Below are 23,404 nucleotides of genomic sequence, written 5' to 3'. Positions count from 1 at the left end.
GTACTCCTTGAGTGTCACTGGTAGTACTTTCTGCACAGATAGTATTACAGACCTATGACTACATTATAGGCCTTTTAATAATAATAAAATTTATAATAAAGTTAGTCTCATATAAGCTTTCCAGTTGTTTTTTTCTCTGTGACAGTGATTAGTACAATAGGGCTCAGTGCTTATGCTTTGGAGTCATATTCCCTAGCTCAAATCCTACTTTGTAGCTCTGGGAAAATTATTTCTGTTCATCTCCATATTTTCTGTTATAAAACAGGGATAATATTACCTACTGTATAGGGTTGTTGAGTCAGAATAATAAATGAAATAATGTACTTACTTTGGATCCAACATTGTTGATGCTAATAAATATTAAATAATATTCATCCATAAGTGTTTGTTAAGTACTTGCATTTTTTCAGGCATAGTCCTAGGCTCTGAGGACCCAGCTAGAAAACCAGGTTTCACCCTAGTTATGTGACTGTATTAGTAGTAGGAAACATAAAAAACAAATATGTCTGGAATGTCAGATGGTACCGGGGGTGATGGAGGACAAAAAATCGAATTAAGGTGAAAGGGTGGTCACAGATGCCATCTCTGAGAAGTGACAGCAAAGCAAAGGAACAAACGGAAAGATGTGTGGAGAAAGAATGTTCTAGATGGAGCACAGGAGGCCTCAAGGAGGAGCATGGCCTTAGTGTGTTAGCGTAGCGCTGTGAGGCTTGTGTTCATGCCTGGAATCTCTCTTCACATCTCCATTGTTACACCCCCACCTCCTAACTTCCCGCAGCAGCCTCACTTTCCAAAGGTTCACCACCCGCCATGTTCTCCGCTGGCTCACCTTTCCACACCCGAGCCTTTGGGGGACATTTAAGATGCAAACCATCACATCAAGTCTGTAAAAGTCCATTTTACCCCTTTCTTAAACATTTTACTGTGAAAAAAATTAAATGTTCAAGAGAAGATAGAATGAATAACCCTATGTGTAGCTCCATACTCAACTGTGAACATTTTGTCTTGTTTGTTTTAGTTATTTTTCTGAAACTTTAAAAGAATGTTGAAGATAATGTGAAGTTTTATTCACAAATACATAGCATGACTCTCTAAAAACTTGTGGTTCTATATATATGATAATTTTGTTATAAATTTATAGGTTTTTTTTTTTTTTTTTTGTCTTTATGAGACAAGGTCTTACTCTGCAGTTCGGGCTGGCCTTGAACTCATTGGGTGGCCCAGACCACCCTCGAACTTGCCGTGATCCTCTTGCCTCAGTTTCCCGAGTGAGGGATTGCAGACCTGTGCCACCACTCCTGGCCTTATAATAATATTTTAATATGGTAGTCTCTTCTTTGAGCAGTCTATATTCAAATTTTGTCATCCTAGAATTATTTTCTAGAGCTAGTTTTTGGAAAGCTAAATCCAGTCAAAGATTATAAATTGTTTGATGTTTCCTAAGTCTCTTAATTGCTTAATTTTCTCTTTTTTTTCCTTATGACATTGGCTTTTTGCATAAATGAAATGGGAATAGTTTTTCTATATTCTAGGTTTGTCTGAACTTTTTTGTGCTTTGTCTACCTTGTTCTTTATTTTCTATAAACTAGATTTAAAGTTAATTAGCACCATTGAGCGTTTTGGGTAAAATTCAAATAAGCATATATATTAAGGATGATTGGCTCATCTAATGACCTAAAATTTCATGAGTATAAAATGCAGTAGTTGTGCATTAATAATGAAATCTTAATGGAATAATACTGATCTAAATGGGGCAGAGAGTGTGCTTTTTAGTGGAATTATTTTAGATGAAGTATTTTTTATTATTTCAGGGGAATATAAAATAACCAGTTTCGATTGGCTATATTTGCTATAAAATTATGTTTCCATTATCTCTTGAGTTAGAACTTGATATTGTATGTGAAATGTGTCGTAGACTTTAGGAGAGGCAGCTGTGACAATCAGTGAGTGAGACAATTCCATTTTGTCATGTTTTTTAGCAGGGCAGACTGTCTTTGTATAAATGCTTTGTATAAAGTATGCTTTTTATAGTAATTGTGGAGTTTATTTTCTTGTTTTGTTTTAAAAGTGAAATTCAGAGGCTTAGTTTTTTAGTGTCAAATAAGTAAAGCATTTTTAGATTAAAATGCTATGCTATATTTTAATGATTAAAAAATTAACATATTTCTAGGACATGCCAGTGGAATTTTTGGTGTTACCTGATGTTGATTCCATAATTTCTCATGTGGAAAATAATATGCACATGGAGGAAATACCGGATGATGAAGACAGTGACATGGAAGATCCAGATATGGGTAATAGTTATAATACTTACCACCCCCTTCCTGCCCAGCCCCCAAGTCAGTAAAGTTTCCAGTGAATTACCTTTTCTCATAGAAAGCATTCACAGTCAGGATTCTGTGGCGAGACTTGGAGAAATGTGTTTGATGCCCTTTGTGTCAGGTTGACTAGGTGAGAAGATGTAAGGATCCTCTTTTGTTTAGTGCGCCTGTGTATTGTTGGATCAGGTTTCTGGGTTCCCACAGCTCTGTTTGTATCCTTCGAATCAGTTCTCCTGCCCATTGGTCTACTCCATGTTTAAAAACTCCACTCAAACCACAACATGTTTAATTTTTATTATTCCTATTAGGAAATAAAGTTGTGTTTCGGGGGCTGGGGATTTAGCTCAGCGGCATAAGCACCTGCTTTGCAAGCAGGCAGTCGTGAGTTCAATCCCCGGTACTGATAAAAAGGAAAAAGACAAAATAAATAAATAAATAAATACAGTTGTGTTTCTAGTTGTAAATGAGTCTGATTGCTAGTAGTATGGTAAATAAATTTTGAGAACATGTTAATATTTCTCTTAACAGTTATTTCTGTTAAGCAGTTATTTCTGGTTTTTTATTGGCCTTACCGCTTACATATATGCAGTATTTCATGGTTCTTGCCCTGCTCCACATTACTCAGCTTACTATCCTGTAGGCTAACTGGTGGTCCCTCCATATTATAGAGTCTGTGTCTTCAGAGTTGTGTGAGCTGCCCATGGACACAGGTGAATGTGGTGGTGCCCGAACAGATTTAAAGCACCTTGACATGATACATCTTTATTATAAATTATTATTCTGATAATTTTTTTTCACAGCATTAACCCTATTCTGTCACTGCTCATTTCCTGTTCTTTCTTCTTCACTGGTCTGTGACCTATGCTTATTTTTATGTCTCATTTAATAAGTACTTGACTGTTGCAAGGGGTCACCAAAAAACAGAATGAATTTTAAGAATTCATTTCAGTAAAGACAGTGCTGCCGAGCACCCTCAGAATTCTTCCCTTGCGGCAATCACATCATTCTTGCCACTCTCAGAAGCAGTTCTGGAACTGCTCTTTTTTGAGCATTTTTATAAAATATGAGTAGAAATATGGTGAGTGCTGCTATGAAGTGCCACCCATCAGAAGGGCAGACTCCTCATCCACCTTATTCGCCAGGTCTGGCACTGTGTGACTTCTTGCTCTTTCCCAGAATCAAAATGACCATGAAAGGTAAATGTCTTGAACTGATTCAGGATATCGAGGTAGCCACAAAAAGAGGGTTCCAGAACTGCTTCAGAAAGTGACAAGATGATGGAAGAAGCGTGTTCATAGTGAGGAGGGGATTTTTGAGGGGGATTAGTGACAGCGGTCTTTTAGTATAATAAATTTTTTAAAAATTTAAATTCCAGATTTTTTTAGTCCTACCACGTAGTATCATCATCATGAGCTCTGAAAAAGCAATTTATACATTATTTTCATGAGGCCTATCCATCATTAAGATCAAAGCCTGTGTTATATGTTTAATTAGAGCTTTAATTAGAGTGACCAGTTCTGGTTTGAGCCAGCTCCAGCTCTTTTTTGATCCACAAGGGTTAGGACTGCTTGTGTTCCTCTCCGGAGTTCACCATGCTTTGTGTAACTGGGCAGACCTGGGCTCTGGTTCCTTGTTCTCTGCCTTATTGCTTTTGCTTCCCTTTGTGTATCCTTCCCATTCACACAAGAAAACGAGAAGAGGTCTAGGAAAGAATGTTTTACCATCTGTGAGTGGAACTCAAGGATAAATATTTCACAAAAGAAGTGGCCAAGGCACAACTCAGAATGAAAAAGTCTGGGCTCTACAGGAGGGCCACAGGATGAAAAGAAAAAAGAAGCATGTGTAATAAGTAGTGACTGTGTACTGACCAGCAGGGGAAAGAGCTGAGGAGGAAGTTTACAGAGGAGGTGGCTCAACAGATACAGAAAGGAGGGAAAGGAGGTGTTAGAGTCAAATAAGAGAACAAGGGATGAGCTAGGAAATAAGAAAAGCCTGATGGAAACGAAAATATGAGTATGCTCTAAGCCATGTATTTCAGACGCACCTCATGTAAATAAGAAGGAAAGACCACAGAATACATAAGGAAGTAGACTCCTGACTTTGCTATTGAGGATGTCGTACCTTTCGAAGAATATTTTTCATGGAATGTGGTATTTAAAAGTACTTTAATGTGGTGCAACTGTTAGAATTCAGAGCTGAGTGTTAAACATTGAGACCCAGAGTTATATGTGTCAGTTAAAAGACTGCTGAGGAGGGTAGTGAAATCCACATCTAGAATTTTCTGTATAGCATAGAAATCATGTGGAAAAATGGTACTCTAATTCTCCGCATGCATCGTCTTCTTCCTTTCCTTTTCATGTGTCGCTGAAGAGAATGATGGGCACGCTGTAAAGTAGGCAAGATAATAGAGCACACTCCTGGTCTCCATGACTTGTCAAAGTCACCATCAGCTCATGGCTAACCCTGCTGTAAGCACTCCCACCCCCTGTACACATGTTCCAGATAGGTAATTTCAGCCATAGATGTTCACTTGTGTATCTCATAAAGATGAGAATTTTAAAAATATTAACTGAGTATCATTATGTCTAAAGCATTCACATCCTTAATATTATCAGCTATTGGGTCAGTGATTGGATTTCGATTGGCACCGTGCTCTTCAGGCCGCTGTGCCTTTGCTTGTGCTCTTCCCTTTGGTCGATGTGCATTCATTGTGCCCTTCCCTCTGCCTGCGTTTCTCCTTTAACAGACTCTTCCAGGAGACTTTAATTGTCTCTCTTACCCAGTTAGGTGTCCCTTATATGTTACTGTACAATTTTTATAAACTTTTAGCAGCATAGCTACCAATTGAAAGTGTGGGTTTTTTTTTTAATATATACACAGGTGGACCTGTGATCTAGCAATCCATCAATATATTGATTAGTCTATCTAAACTAGTGAAAGATTTTTCACATATTCAGAATCTGTCCATAATTTCATGCACATAGAATAAAAGCCAAAATTTTTGCAACATTTGTCCTCTTTGTCATTTTCTTCATCTAAAACATTGTTAATTTTCTGCATGGTAAATTTTTTATTTTCCTATTCTGAATTTCCCTGTTGCAGTCTTTCACTTGTCTTTTACCTTCCTTCATAAACTGACAAGAATTTATAGTTGTATGTGTATTCATTGATCAGTTCCTTGCCTGGCTCTTCTGGCCAGTGATTAGAGCTGTGTTTTTACTGTTTGCGTTTACAGTGCTTGACATATAGCAGAAGCTAAACACTACCAAATATGGATAGTAGAGTCTTTGGAGATTAATAATTACTGCTGCCATTAGAAATACAACAGCAATATTTATATTATTTGTAGAGCAAAGTTAAGCAGTTACTTGTGGAATTAACTAAGCTTGACATTCCCAAGTCAGAAAGCATCTCTGGGTCTTTTAAGATCAAAAGTCATGCAACTTGGAAAGCTTCCAAAATATTGCTCATTTCAACTAGTTAGCTTGTGTGGCCTTAGGAATTTTTATAAACTACAAAATTTTCAAACGCTTGTTTATAAGAATAGTTTAAATACTTTTAAGTACAAATCTGTGTTCATAATCATTTCTTTTTAAACATTTTAGATATTCAAGATGATGAAGTGGCAGAAACTGTTTACAGAGATAGGAAGAGACAGTTACCTTTGGAATTGACCATGGAACTTACAGAAGAGACATTTAACCCTACAGTGATGGCTTCGGACAGCGTTGTGCTCTTCTATGCTGGTTGTGAGTTGGAGCCTTTAGAGGCTTCTGTGTTACATAGTAGGACATTTAAAGTAGATTTCATTTTATTCATTCATGTTGCACATTGTAAACTTTTATGTGTCCTGTCACACATGTCAGTGTGGTTCAGACCATATCTGTACTCTATATGTGTAATTTACAAATGGAAGTTTAATGATTTCACTAGGTGTTCAACTAAATAGTTTGAAAAATATTATGATTCTAAGTAGTGGTTTTTAATATATTAGCAATTATTATAGATTTAAGCATTTAAAGGAAATATATTGCTTTTATCTTAATATGATAGCCATTCTTCTGTGTTATTTGCAGTACTGTTCCTGTATGTGCTATCAAAGAGCACACACTATCTGCAGTACTAATGCAGAAAAATGGTTGCACTGAGAACCCTTTTAAGGGGTTGGACAGTACTGAGTAATCTATACTATTTGGAAATAGCAATTCTGCAAAAATACATAAATCTGTGTTTGTTGGGTATAAAAGTATGGAAGCTTCTGGAAATATATACATTGATGCATTCTGTTGACATTTTTAAAATTTTAATGCAGGGCAAGCAGTATCCCTGGCCTTCCTGCAATCCTATATTGATGTGGCAGATAAATTGAAAGGTATTATACTGTCATATGCATGTTCATTTTCCTGATTTGAGTTGTAGCTTTTTGTTAAACTGTGTCATACTAAAGATGCAGAGGACCACATAAAGTTTCAGGTTATTAGGTTTGTGTCTCCAAAGTTAAATTAGTAAATAAATTCAGAATATCAGACATACTCAGAAGCATTCATTTTTATTGTCTCATGAGACTGTGATTGGTGGAAATAGGAAAGCTTATGTATGAAACCTACTCCATGCCAGTTCCTATTAAATATTGGAGATAAAAACTAATAGATATGACCTAGTCCCATAGATTAATGGAAGATGAAAGATTATGGTGTTCTTGAAGCTATATTTGGTTAACTGGTCTAGGCTATTTCTTAACAGGCAAAATATTTTTATTTATTCTGTGAAGTCTAATCTGGTGGTAGGCAAGTAAAATTTAAAGGACTGGACTTTAAATCAAAATGTGTATGACATTGTTCCAGTAAAGACATAGGGGGAAATTGGGAGGCCTGAGCGTAAGAGAGTTAGTGATGGATTAGGGGTGCACAGTTTTACAGTCCTTGGAATTAAACAGAATGTATCATGTTTTGTATCTGTAATATGATTTTCTCTTGCCCTGTTTATCTTGTAACCAGATCCCATGATGGATCTGGTTATTCTTGGCTATTCTGGGAATGGTATCCACTGTTTAGTTTTAGTTGTGTTTGCACAATAAAAATAACCTAGGTCTTGATTTTCTTTTTACTCAGTGTGTTCTTTGTGAATAACAATCCTATTAGTAATTAGAAGTCAGATAAATAGACTTTTTCCAAGTTCAAGGTGGGGTTTAATGTTAAAATATGTGATATAAGTAACTATAGTATATTGTGTTTATAATGAAATCTAGCAGGTTAAATATCCCTTACCTGAAATGCTTGGGACTAGAAATGTGTTGGATTTTCTCAGAATTTAGGATATTTGCATATATATATAAAATGCAGTATCTTGGGATAGGACCCAGGTGTAAAATATATATATATATATATATATATATATATATATATATATATATATATCATATAAATACTATCTATATATGACATTCATAAAGTAATTTTATGTAATATTTTTTATGCACCTGGATTTTGACTGTTATCTCTCAGGGTTAGGTGTAGAATTTTTCTTTTATGGTATTTTATGTTGACACTCAAAAAATTTCAGATTTTGAAGCAGTCTGGATTTTTTTTCCGGATTAAGGATGCCCATTCTGTACTAAAACTTTGTGAATTAGGAAAATATTGTAGTACTTTGGACATTAATCCTATAGTCTTTCATGTTGACTTCTTGGGAAAAAGCCATTTTTCATCTAAGGCAATGAATTTTTTTTTTTTGCTCAGTCACAAGGTGGCAGCAAATGTCAGATTTTTATACTCACATAGTATCTAGCAAAGAGAATCTATTTTTTCTTTCAGGAATTTTGTTTGAAATTAATGCATTGATAAAGTATATGTATCTAATGCTATAGATACCTCAGAATAATAAACTATTCAGATTGAAATATAGGCACTGAAACCATTTTATGTAAAATAAAATTTTAAAATTACTTCAGTATGAACATGTAACTTTTGTTAACATGTGTCTTAGTTACTTTTCTCTCATTGCTGAGACAAAATACCTAATACTCAAAATTATGAAAGGAAGGGTTTATTATCTCTCTGTGGAGATTTCAGTCCATAATCAGCTGGCTCCAAGGAAGGGTAGCAGGGGACAGGGGCGCTTGAAGGCAGCATCCAGCAAAAGCAGCCAGAGCAAAAGAGGGAGCACAAGCCTCTTTTCCTCCCTTATATTATACATAGTCCACTCCCTACCCCTAGGCCAGTGTAGCACTGGAAAAATACTGCCTTTCTCTTGCATAGAACAAGGATATTAAGTAAAAACTCCAGCTCCCTGCTGAGTCTCTTAAACTTCTAAACTTCTCAAGTTAATACAATGTGTCAACCATCAACCGTAGCAACATGTGTTTCTGGGTTTTTTTTTTTTTTTCCAGAATTAAAAGTAACATCAGAGTTTTCCTTTTTGTAGGGACAAGGTATTATCAACCTTTTTGGCGGGGGCAGCTGTGTTGAAGATGTTATAGGAAGGAAATAACTTGGTATGCCATAGCACTGTATTCCACACTCAGATGGCGCATAACATGGTGGTCATGTGAACAGTCACTGCCATGTAGTTATTGATGACATGATTAAGGACAGGAGAACTTTGCAGAGAAATAACAGGTTTGATTTTTGGAAAGAATAAAGACTTCTTTTTGTTTAAATGCTCATATGATATTCAGATACTGACATATTTTTTAAAATTTAAACTGCCTATGAAGAAATACCAGTGCACATCTCTACATTTTCACTGAATAGATACTGTACAGTGGACATTGTGCTGAACACCGGGAATTTCCTGGGGACTTAGATGTTGTTTGTGTTATCAGTGTTAGCACTAAATCTGAAGGGATGAGATTTTGCCTCTGTGAGGTATAATCAAGAATCTAAACATCAGTTTTCATCATTGAAAACTTAGCAGTAAAGTATTACATTGTATGGTTAAGTTACACTGTATCCTAAACTGATACAGAGATTTCTTATTTGATCTAATAATCTACTAAGTTTTATTTATTATTAGAATTTTTTTCTTCTGGTAGCTAGACTATTAAGATTGAAATGGGAGTAAATATTGAAGCCATCTTACAGAAAATAAACATAAAAATAGTAACCAGTGTAAGCGGCTTTATAACTTTCAATTGTTTACTTGTTCTATTTGGTTTTTAAAAATCTCATTTCACTCTGATTTACATATTTTAGAGAAATTGACATATTTTATTGCAGAAAAAGTAGGAATTTGTGCATTGGATTCCATTTTAACCTGAAAAGAAATACAATATTCAACCAGGGATGGGTTTCTGAAGCCCTGGTCGAGTTTCATGTGTGTCATTTACTCACTTGCTTATTAAAAGGGCTTCATGTGCAAGGATCGCCGTAGAGGTTGAGAGTATGTGATGAATGACAGAGGCACAGCCCCTTCTTTCAAAGCCCTCTTCTGGTAGGGTCGGATCCGTGCGAATGAGCACATGATCACATGATCACACAGAGTGATGAGGAAAGGAGCGTGGTTTTATCAGAGCATGTATCAGAAAGCCGTGAAGTAGACGCTCATCGAGAGACAGACCTGGCTCTGCACAACAGGGTCGGGAGTATGCTGGCACCAGAACAGATTTTGAGTTTTGGAAAGGTTAACTCTGGTGTTATTGTAGGCATCGAATCCAGGGAAGCGAACTGGAAGCTGTGATCGTATTTATTTAATAGAAATGCTGACACATTACTGGAAGTAAAGAGAAGTGGACGGAAAGATGTTTTAAATTTAAGTGCTACAATTAAAAAGATATACTAATTGATTGGACATGGGGGCCTTAGGAATGGGGAGACAGGAATAAGGATGCTTTGTTTTCTGCGTTGCACAAAGTACCAATTTTCCTTTTTCCTCACATCCCTCCCAACAGTTGGTATCAGTTGATTTTTTGATGGCAGCCATTCTTTCTGGAGTGAGATGGAATCTCAGTGTTGTTTTAATGTGCATTTCTCAAATGACCAGTGATGTTGAGCATATTTTCATGTATTTATTTGCCATCTGTATTTCTTCATCTGAGAAGTGTGTATTCATCTCAGATGCCCATTTTTAGATTGGGTCTTTCAATCCGGGGGGCCTGATGTTTTTCAATTCTTTATATGTTCTAGATATAATTCCTTTGTCTAAGGGACAGCTTGCTAAAATTCTTTCCCATTCTGTGAGCTTTCTCTTCAGTTTGTTGGTGATTTCTTTTGAAGTACAAAAACTTTTTAATAAGAGACCCCAGTTGTTGGTTCTTTGAAGTGCTTCCCATGTAGTTTGCATTTTGTTCATAAACTCTTGCTTACCCTTGTCCTCAAGATTTCTACCTACCTTGTCTTCCAGTAGATTTAGTGTTTCTGTTTTAATATTCAGACCTTTGATCCATTTTATTTTCGTGTATGGTGATAAACATAGTTTCAGTTTTTGGCATGCAGAAAGCTATTTTTTCCAACACCGTTTATTAAAGAGACTATCTTTCTTCCAGTGTACATGTTTGGTCTTTTTGTCAAAGAGGGTGGCTAAGCGGCTTTGTGGCTGTGTCTGCATCTTCTAATCTTTTCCACTGATCCTCAGGTCTGTTTTGTTTGTTTGTTTGTTTTGCCAGTACCATGCAGATTTTATCACTTTAGCTTTGTATGAGTCAGGGATTGTGATGCCTCTTTCCTTGCTTTTGTTGCCCAGGATTGCCTTTGCGATTCTAGGTCTTTTCTGTTTCCAAATGAATTTTAGAAATGTCTTCTTTAGATCTGTAAGGTATGTTAGTGGGATTTTGATCTGAATCCCATTAAATCTGTATAACAGTTTTGGGAATATGGTCATTTCACAGTGTTGGCTCTTCCTAACCAAGACCAAGGGATATCTTCCCATTTTCTGACATCCTCTGCAATGTCCTTTTTTGAAGTTCTATACATCCTTGGTTAGGTTGATTCCTAACTATTTCACTGTTTTGGATGCTATTGTGAAAGGTGTTACCTCCATAATTTCTCTCTCAGTGGGTTTGTTGTTTGTGTACAGGAATGGTATTGATTTTTGAGTGTTGACTTTGTATCCAGCTACACTGCAAGATTTGCTTATTAACTCTAGTATTCTTTTGACAAGAGTTTTTAGTATAGTATGATATAGAATATCATATCTGCAAATAGTGGTAATTTAACTTCTTCCTTTCCTATCTTTATTCCTTTTATTTCTCTGTCTTGTTTAATTGCTTTGGCTAATGTTTCCAGAACTGTTTTGAATAGGAATGGTGATAGTGGACATCCTTGTCTTCTCCCTGATTGTGAAAGCTTTTGTTTTTGTTCATTTAGTATAATGTTGGCTGTTGGTTTGTCATAGATGGCTTTTATCAGATTGAGGTAGATACCATCTATTCCAAGTTTCTGTAGGGTTTTTAGTATGAACAAGTGTTGGACTTTATCAAAAGATTACTTTTCCATTGCTGGTGAGAGTGTAGACTGGTGCAGCCACTGTGGAAATCAGTGTGGAGATTCCTCAAAAAACTAAGATTGGAAGTCCCATTCAATCCAGTGATTCCCCTTCTGAATATTTTCCCAGAAAAATTGAAAATGTCATGCCACAGATATATACATATACATATACATATATATATATATATACATATATATATATATATATATATATATGCACCCATGTATATAACAGCACGATTTGTTATAGCTAAATCTTGGAAACAACCAAAGGCCCATCAGCTGCAGAATGGATGAAAAAGATGTGGTATTTTTATACAGTGGAATATTACTTAGCTATAAAAAGGATGATCTTGAGGCTTTTATAGGTAAATGGAGGCAACTCAAGACCTTACTCATAAGTGAAATAAATCAAACTCACATTTATAAATATCATAATTCTATAAACATAGATGCACATATATCTCTGTGACATGACATTTTCAATTTTTCTGGAAAAATATTCAGAAGGGGAAGAGCTGGATTAAATGGGACTCTGAATCCTATCATAATTCCCTACTATAAAAAGTAATAAAAAATAAAAATCTAAAAGTAATAAGATTCTAAATATACAATAGATATTATAATAATGAAAGAGAAAGTGCTCAAAAGCACAGAACAGCTAGGATAGGGAACAGGAAGAAAGGAAAAGATTATATGTATGTTGGTGTGTATGTATATGTATGCTAGATAGATAACTATACTAATCTCTGTTCACTCATCGAAAAGAAGAGTTAGTGCTATCACTGTTTGACTGATCACTTTTGTGCCTTGATTTTGTAACAGGACAACTTCTAAGATAACAATATGCAATATATTAACTAGTGTTAATTCCCCCCAAGAAACAGTAGCAGCCTTCATCAGAGGACCCAAGAAAGAGACCACGTTTGTTTTAGACATTACAGGATTTGAGGATGATCCCATCAGGAAACAGAGAAGGCTGTTAAGGATACATGGATCTGAAACTTGAAGCAAAAACCAGGACCAAAGATACAGACTTAGGATTCATTAGGTTATTGGTGCTTATTGACACTGTCTAGGAACTGAGTGTAGAGCAAGAAGACAGTTTAAGCAGAGCCTTGAGAAACTCCCAACTCCACTAAAGCCCCCCAAAAAGAGCAAAAAGAGAAGCTAGAGAAATAGAAATAAAAGCTAAAGGGGAAGTGTTACAAAACTCAAAGCAAGAATATTTAATCTTTCATACTCAGAGGTTAAAGTAAGAGCAGGATAGGAAGATAGTGAACATTCTAAGCAGATGACTGCATTCATATTTGTTTTAAAATGTGCGTTTTCCTTTAATTTAGGCACATCTGCTGCACTGTTTACTAGAATAAACTGTGCAGATTGGTCTGATGTATGTACCAAGCAAAATGTTACTGAATTTCCGGCTGTAAAGATGTACAAGAAGGGTGAGAACCCTGTGTCTTACACCGGTATGCTAGGAACTGAAGGGCTCCTCAGGTTTATCCAGCTGTAAGTATTCAGCTTCCCTGTTAGGGAACTTACCTTGTGTAATAAATTGGTAAATTCCAATGTTTTTAACAGAAAAAAATTTTTAAAAATTAATTTTGAATATAGTTATTTTCATCCAGCAACAGGATCTCATGTCCAGTGATTATAACATCAATCCAAGAAGCAGAAGAGTATTTAAATGGGGAGTTATATGAAGGCCTGATGACCTATTCTACCTTGTCAGTCCTGGGACTATTTAGTCCAACCATGACTACAGGTAAGTAGAGTTGAGCTTTTAAATTGAGCTTTCTTTTCTTGATACTGGGGATTGAACTCAGGACCTTGTGTTTGCCAGGCAGGTGCTATGTTGCTGAGCTATATCCCTTGCCTATTTTTTTTCTTTTTTAAAAAAATTGTAAGAATAGAGAGAATTATGAGGAAAAAAAAATTAAACTATAGATGCCATTAAATTTTTGTCATTCCATATTTTTTCTGTATCTCTATAGGTTAATTATATATTTGTACATGTTCGGTGTAATTGGACTAAAACTGTGTTATTAGGTTAGTATCTTGCTATTTTTATTTTACTTTATATTGGTATATTTTTATGTGATTAATATTCTTCATAAACATGGCTATATAATATTTGAATGACTACATATACACTCTAGTTTATTTACAGACTATACTGCTTGTAAATACTGTTTTTTTTAGTCTGTATATGAAGACAATTTTTGAGTCTTTGTATGAATTTAAGGGGGTTAGGTTTCCAGTAGAATAACTTTGCCATTTGTAAATTTTATTTTATATGTGCTGTGCATTTTTCTTTTGTAGTTTTTGTTTTTTTGTCTTTTTTCATTTTTATCGGTACCAAGGATCGAACTCACAACTGCCTGCTTGCAAGGCAGGTGCTTATGCCGCTGAGCTAAATCCCCAGCCCCTGTGCTGTGCATTTTTCAATGAGGCTTTGTTTACTGTATGAGTATGAGATCCTCACAGGTTAAGGATTTTAAGCTTTGCTCATTGTGTCCCAGTCATTTTCCCCTACTTTGTTTGCTTTTTGACTTTGCTTGATAATAATTTATATATAGCAGTGTAAAAATTTTGTTTTCAAGTCTGTTGATTTTGAGATTTCTTCCATTGCTTGTAGCTATAAAAATTCTTACCAGTTGATTCATTCACTTGTATTTTTGGTTTGGCATGTATTTTCTTTAATTTATGTCTTTTTATTTTTTATTTTTGGCAGTACTAAGGAATGAACCTAGGGACTTCACACTGAGTTACACACCAGCACTCTCTATTTTTTACTTTCATATAGGTTCCCAGGTGAGGTTCAAACTTATATGATCCTCCTGCCTCAGCCTCTCAAGTGCTGGGACTATAGGCACGTACCATTGGACCAGGTGCTTATGTTGTCTTCTTGTTGTGAACATTTTGCTTTTTAAAAATTGTAGTAAAATACACATAACATAAAATTTATCATCTTAACTATTTTGGGGTGTGTCATTCACTATGTTAAATACAGCTGTCTTTAGACCTTTTTCATTTTGCAAAACTGAAACACTATATCCAATAAACAGGTCCACCCCATTTCCCACTCTTCCAGGCCCTTATAACGTCCCTTCTACTTGCAGTTTATGTGTACCTGTAGCATGTGTCAGGATTCTTTCACTGTGAGTCTCAGTAATATGCCTTTGTGTGTATACCACATTTTCTCCATCCATCCATCATCCATCATCCGTCCATCTATCCATCCATCCATCTGTCCATCAGTGAATGCTCAGGATGCTTTGTTTCTTGGCTGTTGTGAATAAGGCTGACAAAACTACAGGTATAAAATAGCACTTTGACACTTTGCTGTCATTCTTTTGGATATATCCTTGAAAGTGGAATTGTTGGTAATTCTGTTTTTATTTTTATTTTATTTATTTATTTTGGTACTGGGGATTTAACTCACAATCTTGTGCTTACCAGGCAGGCACTTGTGCTGCTGAGCTAAATCCCCAGTCCCTGTTTTTAATTTTTCGAGGACCATAGTACTATGGTTTGTATGTACCATCTTACATTCTTCCTAACAGAGTTTGGGAGATTCCAATTCTCCAATATTCTTGCCAACTGTTGTTATTTATTTTTTGATATCATAGCATGTAATCCTAATAGGTTGTGAGACAATACCTGTCACTGTAGTTTTAGTTTGCATTTCCCTAAAGATTGGTTGAGCATCTTTTTTTTCTCTCTCTCTCTCTCTGTTTCTGTGTGAGTAGATATTGGAACCAGGGCCTTTGCACTGAGCTAGATCCCTAGCAGTTTTTAAATTTTGAAACAGGGTCTTCCTAAGTTGCTTTGGACTGAGCTCAATCTTGTGATCCTCCTGCCTTCCCCTGCCTGAGTGCTAAGATTACAAGTGGGTGTCACCACACCTGTCTGATGTCATTTCATTATGCCAGTTGACTGTTGTGATGTTTTCTTTGGAGAAATGCCTACTCAAGTTCTTTGCTCATTGTTTTGAAAAATTGGGTTGTTTGTATTTTTTGTTGTTGAGCTACAAAAGTTTCTTATATTCTGGATAGCCCTTCGTCAGACACTTGATCTATAAACATTTTCTCCCATTCTGTAAGTTGCCTTTTCGCTTTGTATTCTTTGATATATATTTTTTCTTTTTAAAAAGATTTTAACCATTTAGATATTTTAGTGCATGTTATATGATGTTAGAGATCAACTTAATGTTTTCGAAGTAGTTAACAGTTGTCCTTTTTTTTTCTACTTCTATATGATTTTTCCATCATCATCATATTATAAAACTAGCTTTATAATACATGTTGAATATACTACTGGTCAAGTCTCTTATTTGTCTATTTTACTTTTCTTTTTTTTGCCCCCCCCCTTTTTTTACCTTTCATCTCTTCCAGATCAACATTAACCAATTACATTTATGATCTTGTCTCACTAGATGTCTGCTGCTTGTTTTGGTTTACTAGTGTTTGATTAGGTTTTCCTTTATTACAATTATTTTCTGTATACAGCCTTCTTACATTTTCTATGGAGTTAGAGATGTTCATTACACATGTACCTGATCCTATAAAAATCAAAGACCATTTTGACGCTTTTCTTGAGAGATAAAGATGTTTTTCACTTCTTTTGTAGGGGTTTTTTCTTTGTGTGAGCTTCTTATTATGAACTCAGATTATCATTATTGCTGGTTTCTCACTCTCTCTTTTTTTTTTTTTTTTTGCATTGTACATTTCTCTTTCAAAAATCTTTTAAGTTTACTTTTCCAATATTTTAAACATACAGGAAAGTTGAAAGAATTTTGCTGTGAACATCTGTAGAATCAGCCCTTAAATATTCCACAATACCGTGTGTTTCTGTATATCAGTCCATTTACGAATTTATCTTATGTACCTGTACATCTGTCCTTCTATTAATTTGTATTATTTTTGTTGAATTTCAAATTAATGTTTTTGCATTGTTTTGATACAGTGCTTATAGCAGTTATTTTTACTTTGTTTTCCGTAGCATCATAAACTGTTTTTTTGAATGTTGAATAACATTTATAAGCCTAAAATTTAGACTCAAATTTTATAAACATCAAAGCAAGAGATATAAGGACATTTAAATGTAACTTAGTTACTTTTGTGTAAGAAGGAAAAGTATGTGGAGAGATTTAGTGTTTAAAATGTAGATAAACTACTGTTTTTTAAACATCACACCTTCTCTGTTCTTACACTCTGCCTCTTTATCTCTTGTTTCATAGAAATGTGTTTCTATGAAAGTTTCCAAAGAAAGTAAGTTTCCAAAGAAAGATACACACAAGGTGTTTTTTCTGACCAGTAGTAATTCTGAGAATATTATTTGTTGCCTTTGAACATGGTGGCTTTTGGAATGGGTAACAAAACCACTACTATTTTCTTCACTGTGCTAACTCTGACCATTTATCTAGCAAACTTTCCCCTTATTTTTCTTTTCTTTGAGATGAATTTCAAATTCTGAATGAAATCTCTTAAGAATATTTTATGGGAAGAAGGGCCCCCCCATCTTTTTTCCCCTCATCTTGAATTATATTTGTACATAGTAGATACTGTTAACTGTTTCCTACCAATTTATGTTTAGTATTTTTTATGTTGCTTTAAGAATCTTTGATAATAAAAGCCCAAAGGAACTTACTAAAAAGTAGTGGCATGTCATCTTAAGAAGGCCGTTTGTGTTTTAATTCTTCCCTTTCTTTCTAATGTTCTTCTCCTACTATTGACTTTGTTTTCTATGTACTTTAGTTGCCACGGCCTTGAAGTTATCATTTATTGTTTACAATAGGCCTCCTCCTCCTTTCAAGAAGAACTTGAGTCTTCAGACAATAAAAAGCACAAATACAATAAAACCATTAAAACAAGGAGGAGAATCCCTGCAGACAAATGGTAGGGGATAATTAGGTAGAAAGTCCAGAAAACACAGCAGTTGGTCAAAGTTTAGCCCTAAGTAATCTGGTAGCAACTAGAAACAGAAAGATGAAATTTTTACTGTCTTATCATCATTATATAATAAACTGTAACATACAGATTAGACTCTACACAGAAAATGTTTTGCTAATTTAGAAACAATGGAAAGAATTTTTCATACTGTTTTTATATAGGAGATCAGCATAAGAAATAGAAAATTTAATCGTATTTCCCCTCAAAAGCCTAAAGTTGAACTATGTAGAAGCACGTCTGATATGCTAAAGTGACACGTTCTTGATATTTATTCTTTTGTTTGTTTGTTTGTTTTGGTACCAGGGATCAAAATTACCACCTCATGCTTGTCAGGCAGGTACTTACGCCACTGAACTAAACCCCTGTCCATCTCTTTAAATAATTTCATTGGGTTGGTTGTTCTCAGCCTTTTCAGGGAGGCGTTTATTCCTTTTTATTTCTTTAGGTTTATTTATTTACCTTTTTTATAGACAGTTGCCTGATAGTAGTTGGACTATCAACATCTGTTGAATGAAAGTGTGCAATGATGAAAAGCTGCTACGAACTCATTAACATTTGTTGTAAAGCTGTGTCTTACAAATACATGCTGCCTACTAACATTTATTGAGTACTTCTTTTGTATCAGATGTTGATTTATTTATTAAGATTCATTCTAATGGTTTGAAGAAGAACAATGTTAGGTCCAAGAGGGCAGAAATACCTCTTTTATTCACTTCTCTATCTGCTGAAAAGTTACTGTCTTTTCCATTGTAATTAATTAAGTGTCCCATGAGAGAGAAGTTTAAAACTCTGTAGGAGAGCTGCTCGTTACCACACTTTTGTATTACAAACCAGTTTTAGAATCCCTTACCTGAAAAAAAAATAAAAAAGCTATTAGCATGATGGTTGCTGCCTTAGTCACTTTCCTTGTTCTGGGATAAAATATTTGACACCCACAACTTAATGGAGGAGAGACTTATTTTTAATCATATCTTAGTTTTCTTGTTGATAAGACAAAATGCTCAACACCTGGAATTAAAAGATGAAAGGTTTATTTAGCTCACTGTTTGTAGAGGTTTCAGTCCATAATTGGCTGGCTCCAAGGCAGGTTGACATGGCAAACAAGCATCACAGAGGAGAAACAGCTCATGGCAGGCAGAAGGTAGCAAAGCAAGAATGGGGTGACCGCATTTCTTTCTGTGTTTTATATTTTATCCTGGCTAAGGTGAGTAGCATTCACAGCCTTAATCGTAGTGCCCTTGACCCTGGCATTGAACAGTGAAAGAATCCCGGCATCTCACACACCCCAGCCTCTGAAAAAGCCTCACCTAGGACTGCATGAGGCTTTGGGGGTCAACTAGACACAAGACCTAACAGCTCACGTTTTAGAAGTGTCAGTCCTTGCATGGTTGTCAGGATGATAGAAGGGCCAAGTGGAAAAAAGCTGCTCACCTCGTGACAGCTAGGAAGCAGAGCTAAAACGGAGGAGCCAGGGAGGGAGATAAATCCCACCAGGTCATCCCACAGTGACCCTCACCTCTTGTGGCCAGGCCCTGCCTCCCAACATGAAGTCAGCTATAGCACCCCCATAATCCATTCACCTGCCAAAAGCCCTTGCCTCTGAAGGGAGCGGGGGAGACATGTGAATATAAACCATAACAGTGGCCAACCAAATCTTAACTAGTTCCACCATTCCTTCATTTGTTCATTGGTATCTTACTATAAAAAAGGATTTTCTTCATGTGTATCAGTTATGGACTTCTGAATATTTATTTCTTTATTTTTTTGTGATACTGGCATGGAACACAGAGTCTTCACATTGAATAACATCCCCAGGTCTTTTATAATTTATTTTTTTATTTTAAAGCAGAATTTTGCCAAGTAGTTAAATTGTCCAAGCTGGGCTTAACCCTGTGACCTTCCTGCCTCCCAGAGTTATGGGATTACAGGCATGCACCCCATGGCATGCCTTCTTATTTTCTTCAATGGGTTATAGTCAGTTGTTGCCATTAGTTTATTCGTATTGCTCCTGATTGGGATCCCGGGAACCTATTCAGTCTGACCTCTGTGTCCTTTTGACATGTTTCCACCATTCTTTAAATCTGTTCTTTTGATATGAGATGTTTTCAGCCATATTCCAGGAACCAGTCACTTCTCCAAGAAGTCCAGGTTCCTTAAGTGGGAAATTGAGTTTGGAAACCAAAATCTAGTGGTTAAGAGTAGCTACTGACATGTTTTATTTCTCAATTCTCCACTGACACAGAATTCTCACATACACATATGTGTGGTTATAAATGCAGTTATATGCATATAATTATATGTAATGGAAATGCAGTATTGCTAAATGAACATATTTGTGTAATTACAATATATTTATGGGTTTTCCCCCACTGGGGATTGAACCCTGGGCTGTGTGCATAGTAGTCTGGTGCTCTACCACTGAGCTATACCCTTAGTCCCTTTTATGTTTTTGCTGCGAGATGGGGGCAGGAGGTACAGGAGCAGTCTTACTATGTCACCCAGATTAGTTGTAAACTACGTGGCTGAATAACCCTCCTACCTCAATCTCCTGAGGAACTGGGACAAGTCATCATTTATATCCATCCCAAATGTATTTCTGGAAGCAAAAGATTTCTCCATCTTTTTATTTAGATAACCGAACTCCTTGTAATTGAGAATGCTATGTATTCTCACAATACACGGTTTTCATCATGGAAGTGAAGAATATGCCTAGTTTTGAATGTTTGGAGGAAAATACACACTCTGATTTAGTGGAAATGAATGTGTACATGAGGCCTGCATCTTTATACTTTCCCATCCCACAAGTCACTTAGAATACACAGGATAATCACGGGGATTTATGAGGAAGCATATTCAAAAGTAGGCTTCCATATGAGAAAATTATACAAGAATATTGATATGTTTTCCACTGCTGCTGCTTAATAAAGAAGAGAAGCTGACACATATTCCATTATGTCACTGATTTAGAATTTAGCTCTGTTTTCTCTTAGAAGTAAAAGTATAGGCATTCTCTTCTTTTTTAGTTGCTTATTTTCTTATGTGTCTTTTCTATTTTGGAAATCACAGTCTAAAAATACTTTTAATGGGTTATTAGCTTCTTACTAAACATACGGTTATAAATGAGCTCACAAGCTGCCTGTGGGCTGAGTTGCTCTGGTAAGTTTGCTTTCCTGCAGACCATGCTTCTGAATCCTGTGCAGAGTGCACAGGATTCAGAGTGCACCCTTTAAAAAAACACTGTGGTTACCCGATGAAGACAGTGCTGATGTTACCCCAAAGTACCGTGCTGATGCTAGGATGCAGCTCGTGGGTGCAGCATGCCTGCCTCAGCAGCTGCTTTAAAGCTGACTTCTTCCATTCACTTTTTCTGCTTGAGCCACTGCCTGCGCTGTGCTTGGAGCTGACCAGGTGGCCTTCATGGGGCAAGAATACTTCATTTACCTGTACACCCACCTCTGCTCTTTTCTCATTGCTCCACAGTACTTTAATTCAAATTTGCTTCTTGGTTGTAAGATAATCATTCACGTGACCCATGAGATGCCATCATTTGTGAAAACATATTATGTTTAGAAAGCTATAGAAATAATAGTTTTAATTTTGAATATGCCTGTCCTAATAAGGGAAAAAGGTAGATACACATACAAGTCAAAGTTCAAAAGTAGCAAAAATACATTACAGAAAGTACAGAAAATAAGAAACAAATTCTTCATAAGTGAAAAACCTAACACACTATTTAAAAGTCTAGAACTTCAGGACTTTTTTTGCATAAGGCATCTTTATATTTTGTAACTGTAATGTACAGTGTTTCACAGCTGTCTTCATTGACCCTTTCTTAGGAGTAAATTTAAAAAACAACAAATACATGTTTAGTCACTCTTTATTTATGACCAGAGTGCCATAAACTTTATAAATAACTTTTAGAAATCATTTGTTTAGGAAGCCTTGTTACATTTTATCAATTTACATTTCTTTCATAATCTGATGTCATAACACAGATGTATTTTAAAACTGCTCTGATTTATTTTAAAACCATTAATATAATACATTTATACTTAAATGTTTATCTTTGTAATAATTAAATAATAACAAAATGCTACCATTTATAAACCTGTTTATCAGTTGATAATTAATGGTTTCAGAGTTGGTCATGTCTGTGTATTTATAGCAAAAGAAGATTTCACTGAAGCAGGAAACTACTTAAAAGGAGGCGTCCTCACTGGAATTTATTCTGAAGAAGATGTTTGGATACTGTAAGTTTATTGCTTTTCTAATTTGAGGGAGGAAGAAGCTATGCAATATAATGTGTTGATTGTCTTTACACAGCTGACTTAGGAAGATAGAACAGCAGCATAAATAAATGTTTAGTTTTCTTCTTAGGAAGATCTGAGAAGTGCTACACTATTTAGACTCTTTAAATATTCTTTCACTTTGATCCAGAACTGGGGTCATCTTGGCTTCATAGCTCTTTATTCTCTTATAAAAATTTTCTTTTAGTTCTGTTCCCTGCAGTTTTGGTGGAGCCTTGATAGTTCTGGAAAATTTTTGAAAATTTTATTTCTTAAGCATCTCAGTTTATATTTGCTACCAAAATACATATTCACAAAAATCAGCATTTTTTCAGCCACTTAAGTTGCTTTGTGGAAGATGGGCAGCTGTGAGTACCGAAGTATTTTAGTTGCAGAATAAAGGACTGGACTGTGAATTTGGAAACTGTTAGTGATACAAAAACCAGTCTGCAGTAGAGGCTTATTTTAACATGCAAATGGACTTGTTAAGTGCTTGTAGTTTTTCTGACCTTCTTACTGTAAAATTCGTGATTGTAATTTCTGAGTTTAAATCTTTCTTGTTGAACATTGCTCTTGATGATGAGACTTTTGTTCATTTGGTGAAAGCAGTCATTTTTGAAATGCACATACTAAACCTGCAGATATGAGACCTATCCATTTCACAGTATAAAATCACCTACTGTTTTCTGCTGTCGGTGCATATTTAACTATGGCCTGAAGAGCCAGAATGGTAGGTTTCAGGGTGTCTTGTTTATTACCAGCCAACTAAGGGGCTCCCCCGAGTGATGGGAACACTGGACCTGCTGCAGCCCTTGAATTATTTTAAAGCCAGATACTCTGTTCTGGTAAAAGCAAGGGTTTTACACCTGTGAGCACCTCACTGGTAATTCCACACAAAGAATTTTTTCTGTTTAATTCAGGGCATTTTCTTTCAGGTTTAGTTAGCAAAAGTGGTGGGAGGGCAGATGTGGGTTTCTTGTCTATAGAGAGAGCACACACCCTGTGTCTGGAGTACTTCATTTAAATTCAGAATTCTATTTCTTCATCTGTAAAACAGAACTGTGGAGGATACTTAATAGGGAAGTTCTGAGGGTTAAAGGAAGCATAACCAGGATAGGTAGTGTAGTACCTGGCAGTCAGGGTGTTCCTCCTGGGTCCCCATCTTCTTAACACCAAAAAGATTGGCCCTAGAGTCATTCACTGTGTTCCAAATCTTATTTAGACACAGGTAGGATGAGTAAGTGGTGGTGGTGGGGGGATAAGATCTGGCTAGATTACTACCTGTCGTTTTCTTTTATTAAAGATTGTCAGCTCTTGAACTTCCTCAGCCTCATATAAAAGATAAAATTGCCTGGAAACTATTTTTTTCTCTCCAGCAGTAGGGCTTTCCAGTTGCTGTGACTTTTTGGCCTGATTTT

The 23,404-nt window shown here is 35.8% G+C and overlaps 1 protein-coding gene across 5 annotated transcripts in view; it reads left to right on the top strand.

The window, feature by feature from the left end:
* The window catches only part of Txndc16 (thioredoxin domain containing 16), an 89,804-nt gene that overhangs the window by 53,456 nt on the left and 12,944 nt on the right, over positions 1-23,404 (top strand). For 4 of the 5 annotated variants that reach the window (XM_013154699.3, XM_005004540.4, XM_063247721.1 and 1 more), the window contains 6 exons: positions 2,171-2,294; positions 5,927-6,070; positions 6,634-6,693; positions 13,087-13,255; positions 13,375-13,511; positions 21,866-21,950. In XM_013154699.3, the coding sequence (XP_013010153.1) occupies positions 2,171-2,294; positions 5,927-6,070; positions 6,634-6,693; positions 13,087-13,255; positions 13,375-13,511; positions 21,866-21,950 (719 nt within the window). The remainder of the gene's footprint in view (positions 1-2,170; positions 2,295-5,926; positions 6,071-6,633; positions 6,694-13,086; positions 13,256-13,374; positions 13,512-21,865; positions 21,951-23,404) is intronic. The other variant, XM_063247716.1, reaches the window with a different exon arrangement.

Source organism: Cavia porcellus, unplaced genomic scaffold, assembly GCF_034190915.1.
Source record: "Cavia porcellus strain 051 isolate PalLab524CR breed Dunkin Hartley unplaced genomic scaffold, mCavPor4.1 scaffold_1, whole genome shotgun sequence".
NCBI lineage: Eukaryota > Metazoa > Chordata > Mammalia > Rodentia > Caviidae > Cavia > Cavia porcellus.
The sequence above is the reverse complement of the archived record's forward strand: the minus strand, read 5'-3'. Positions and strand labels throughout refer to the sequence as shown.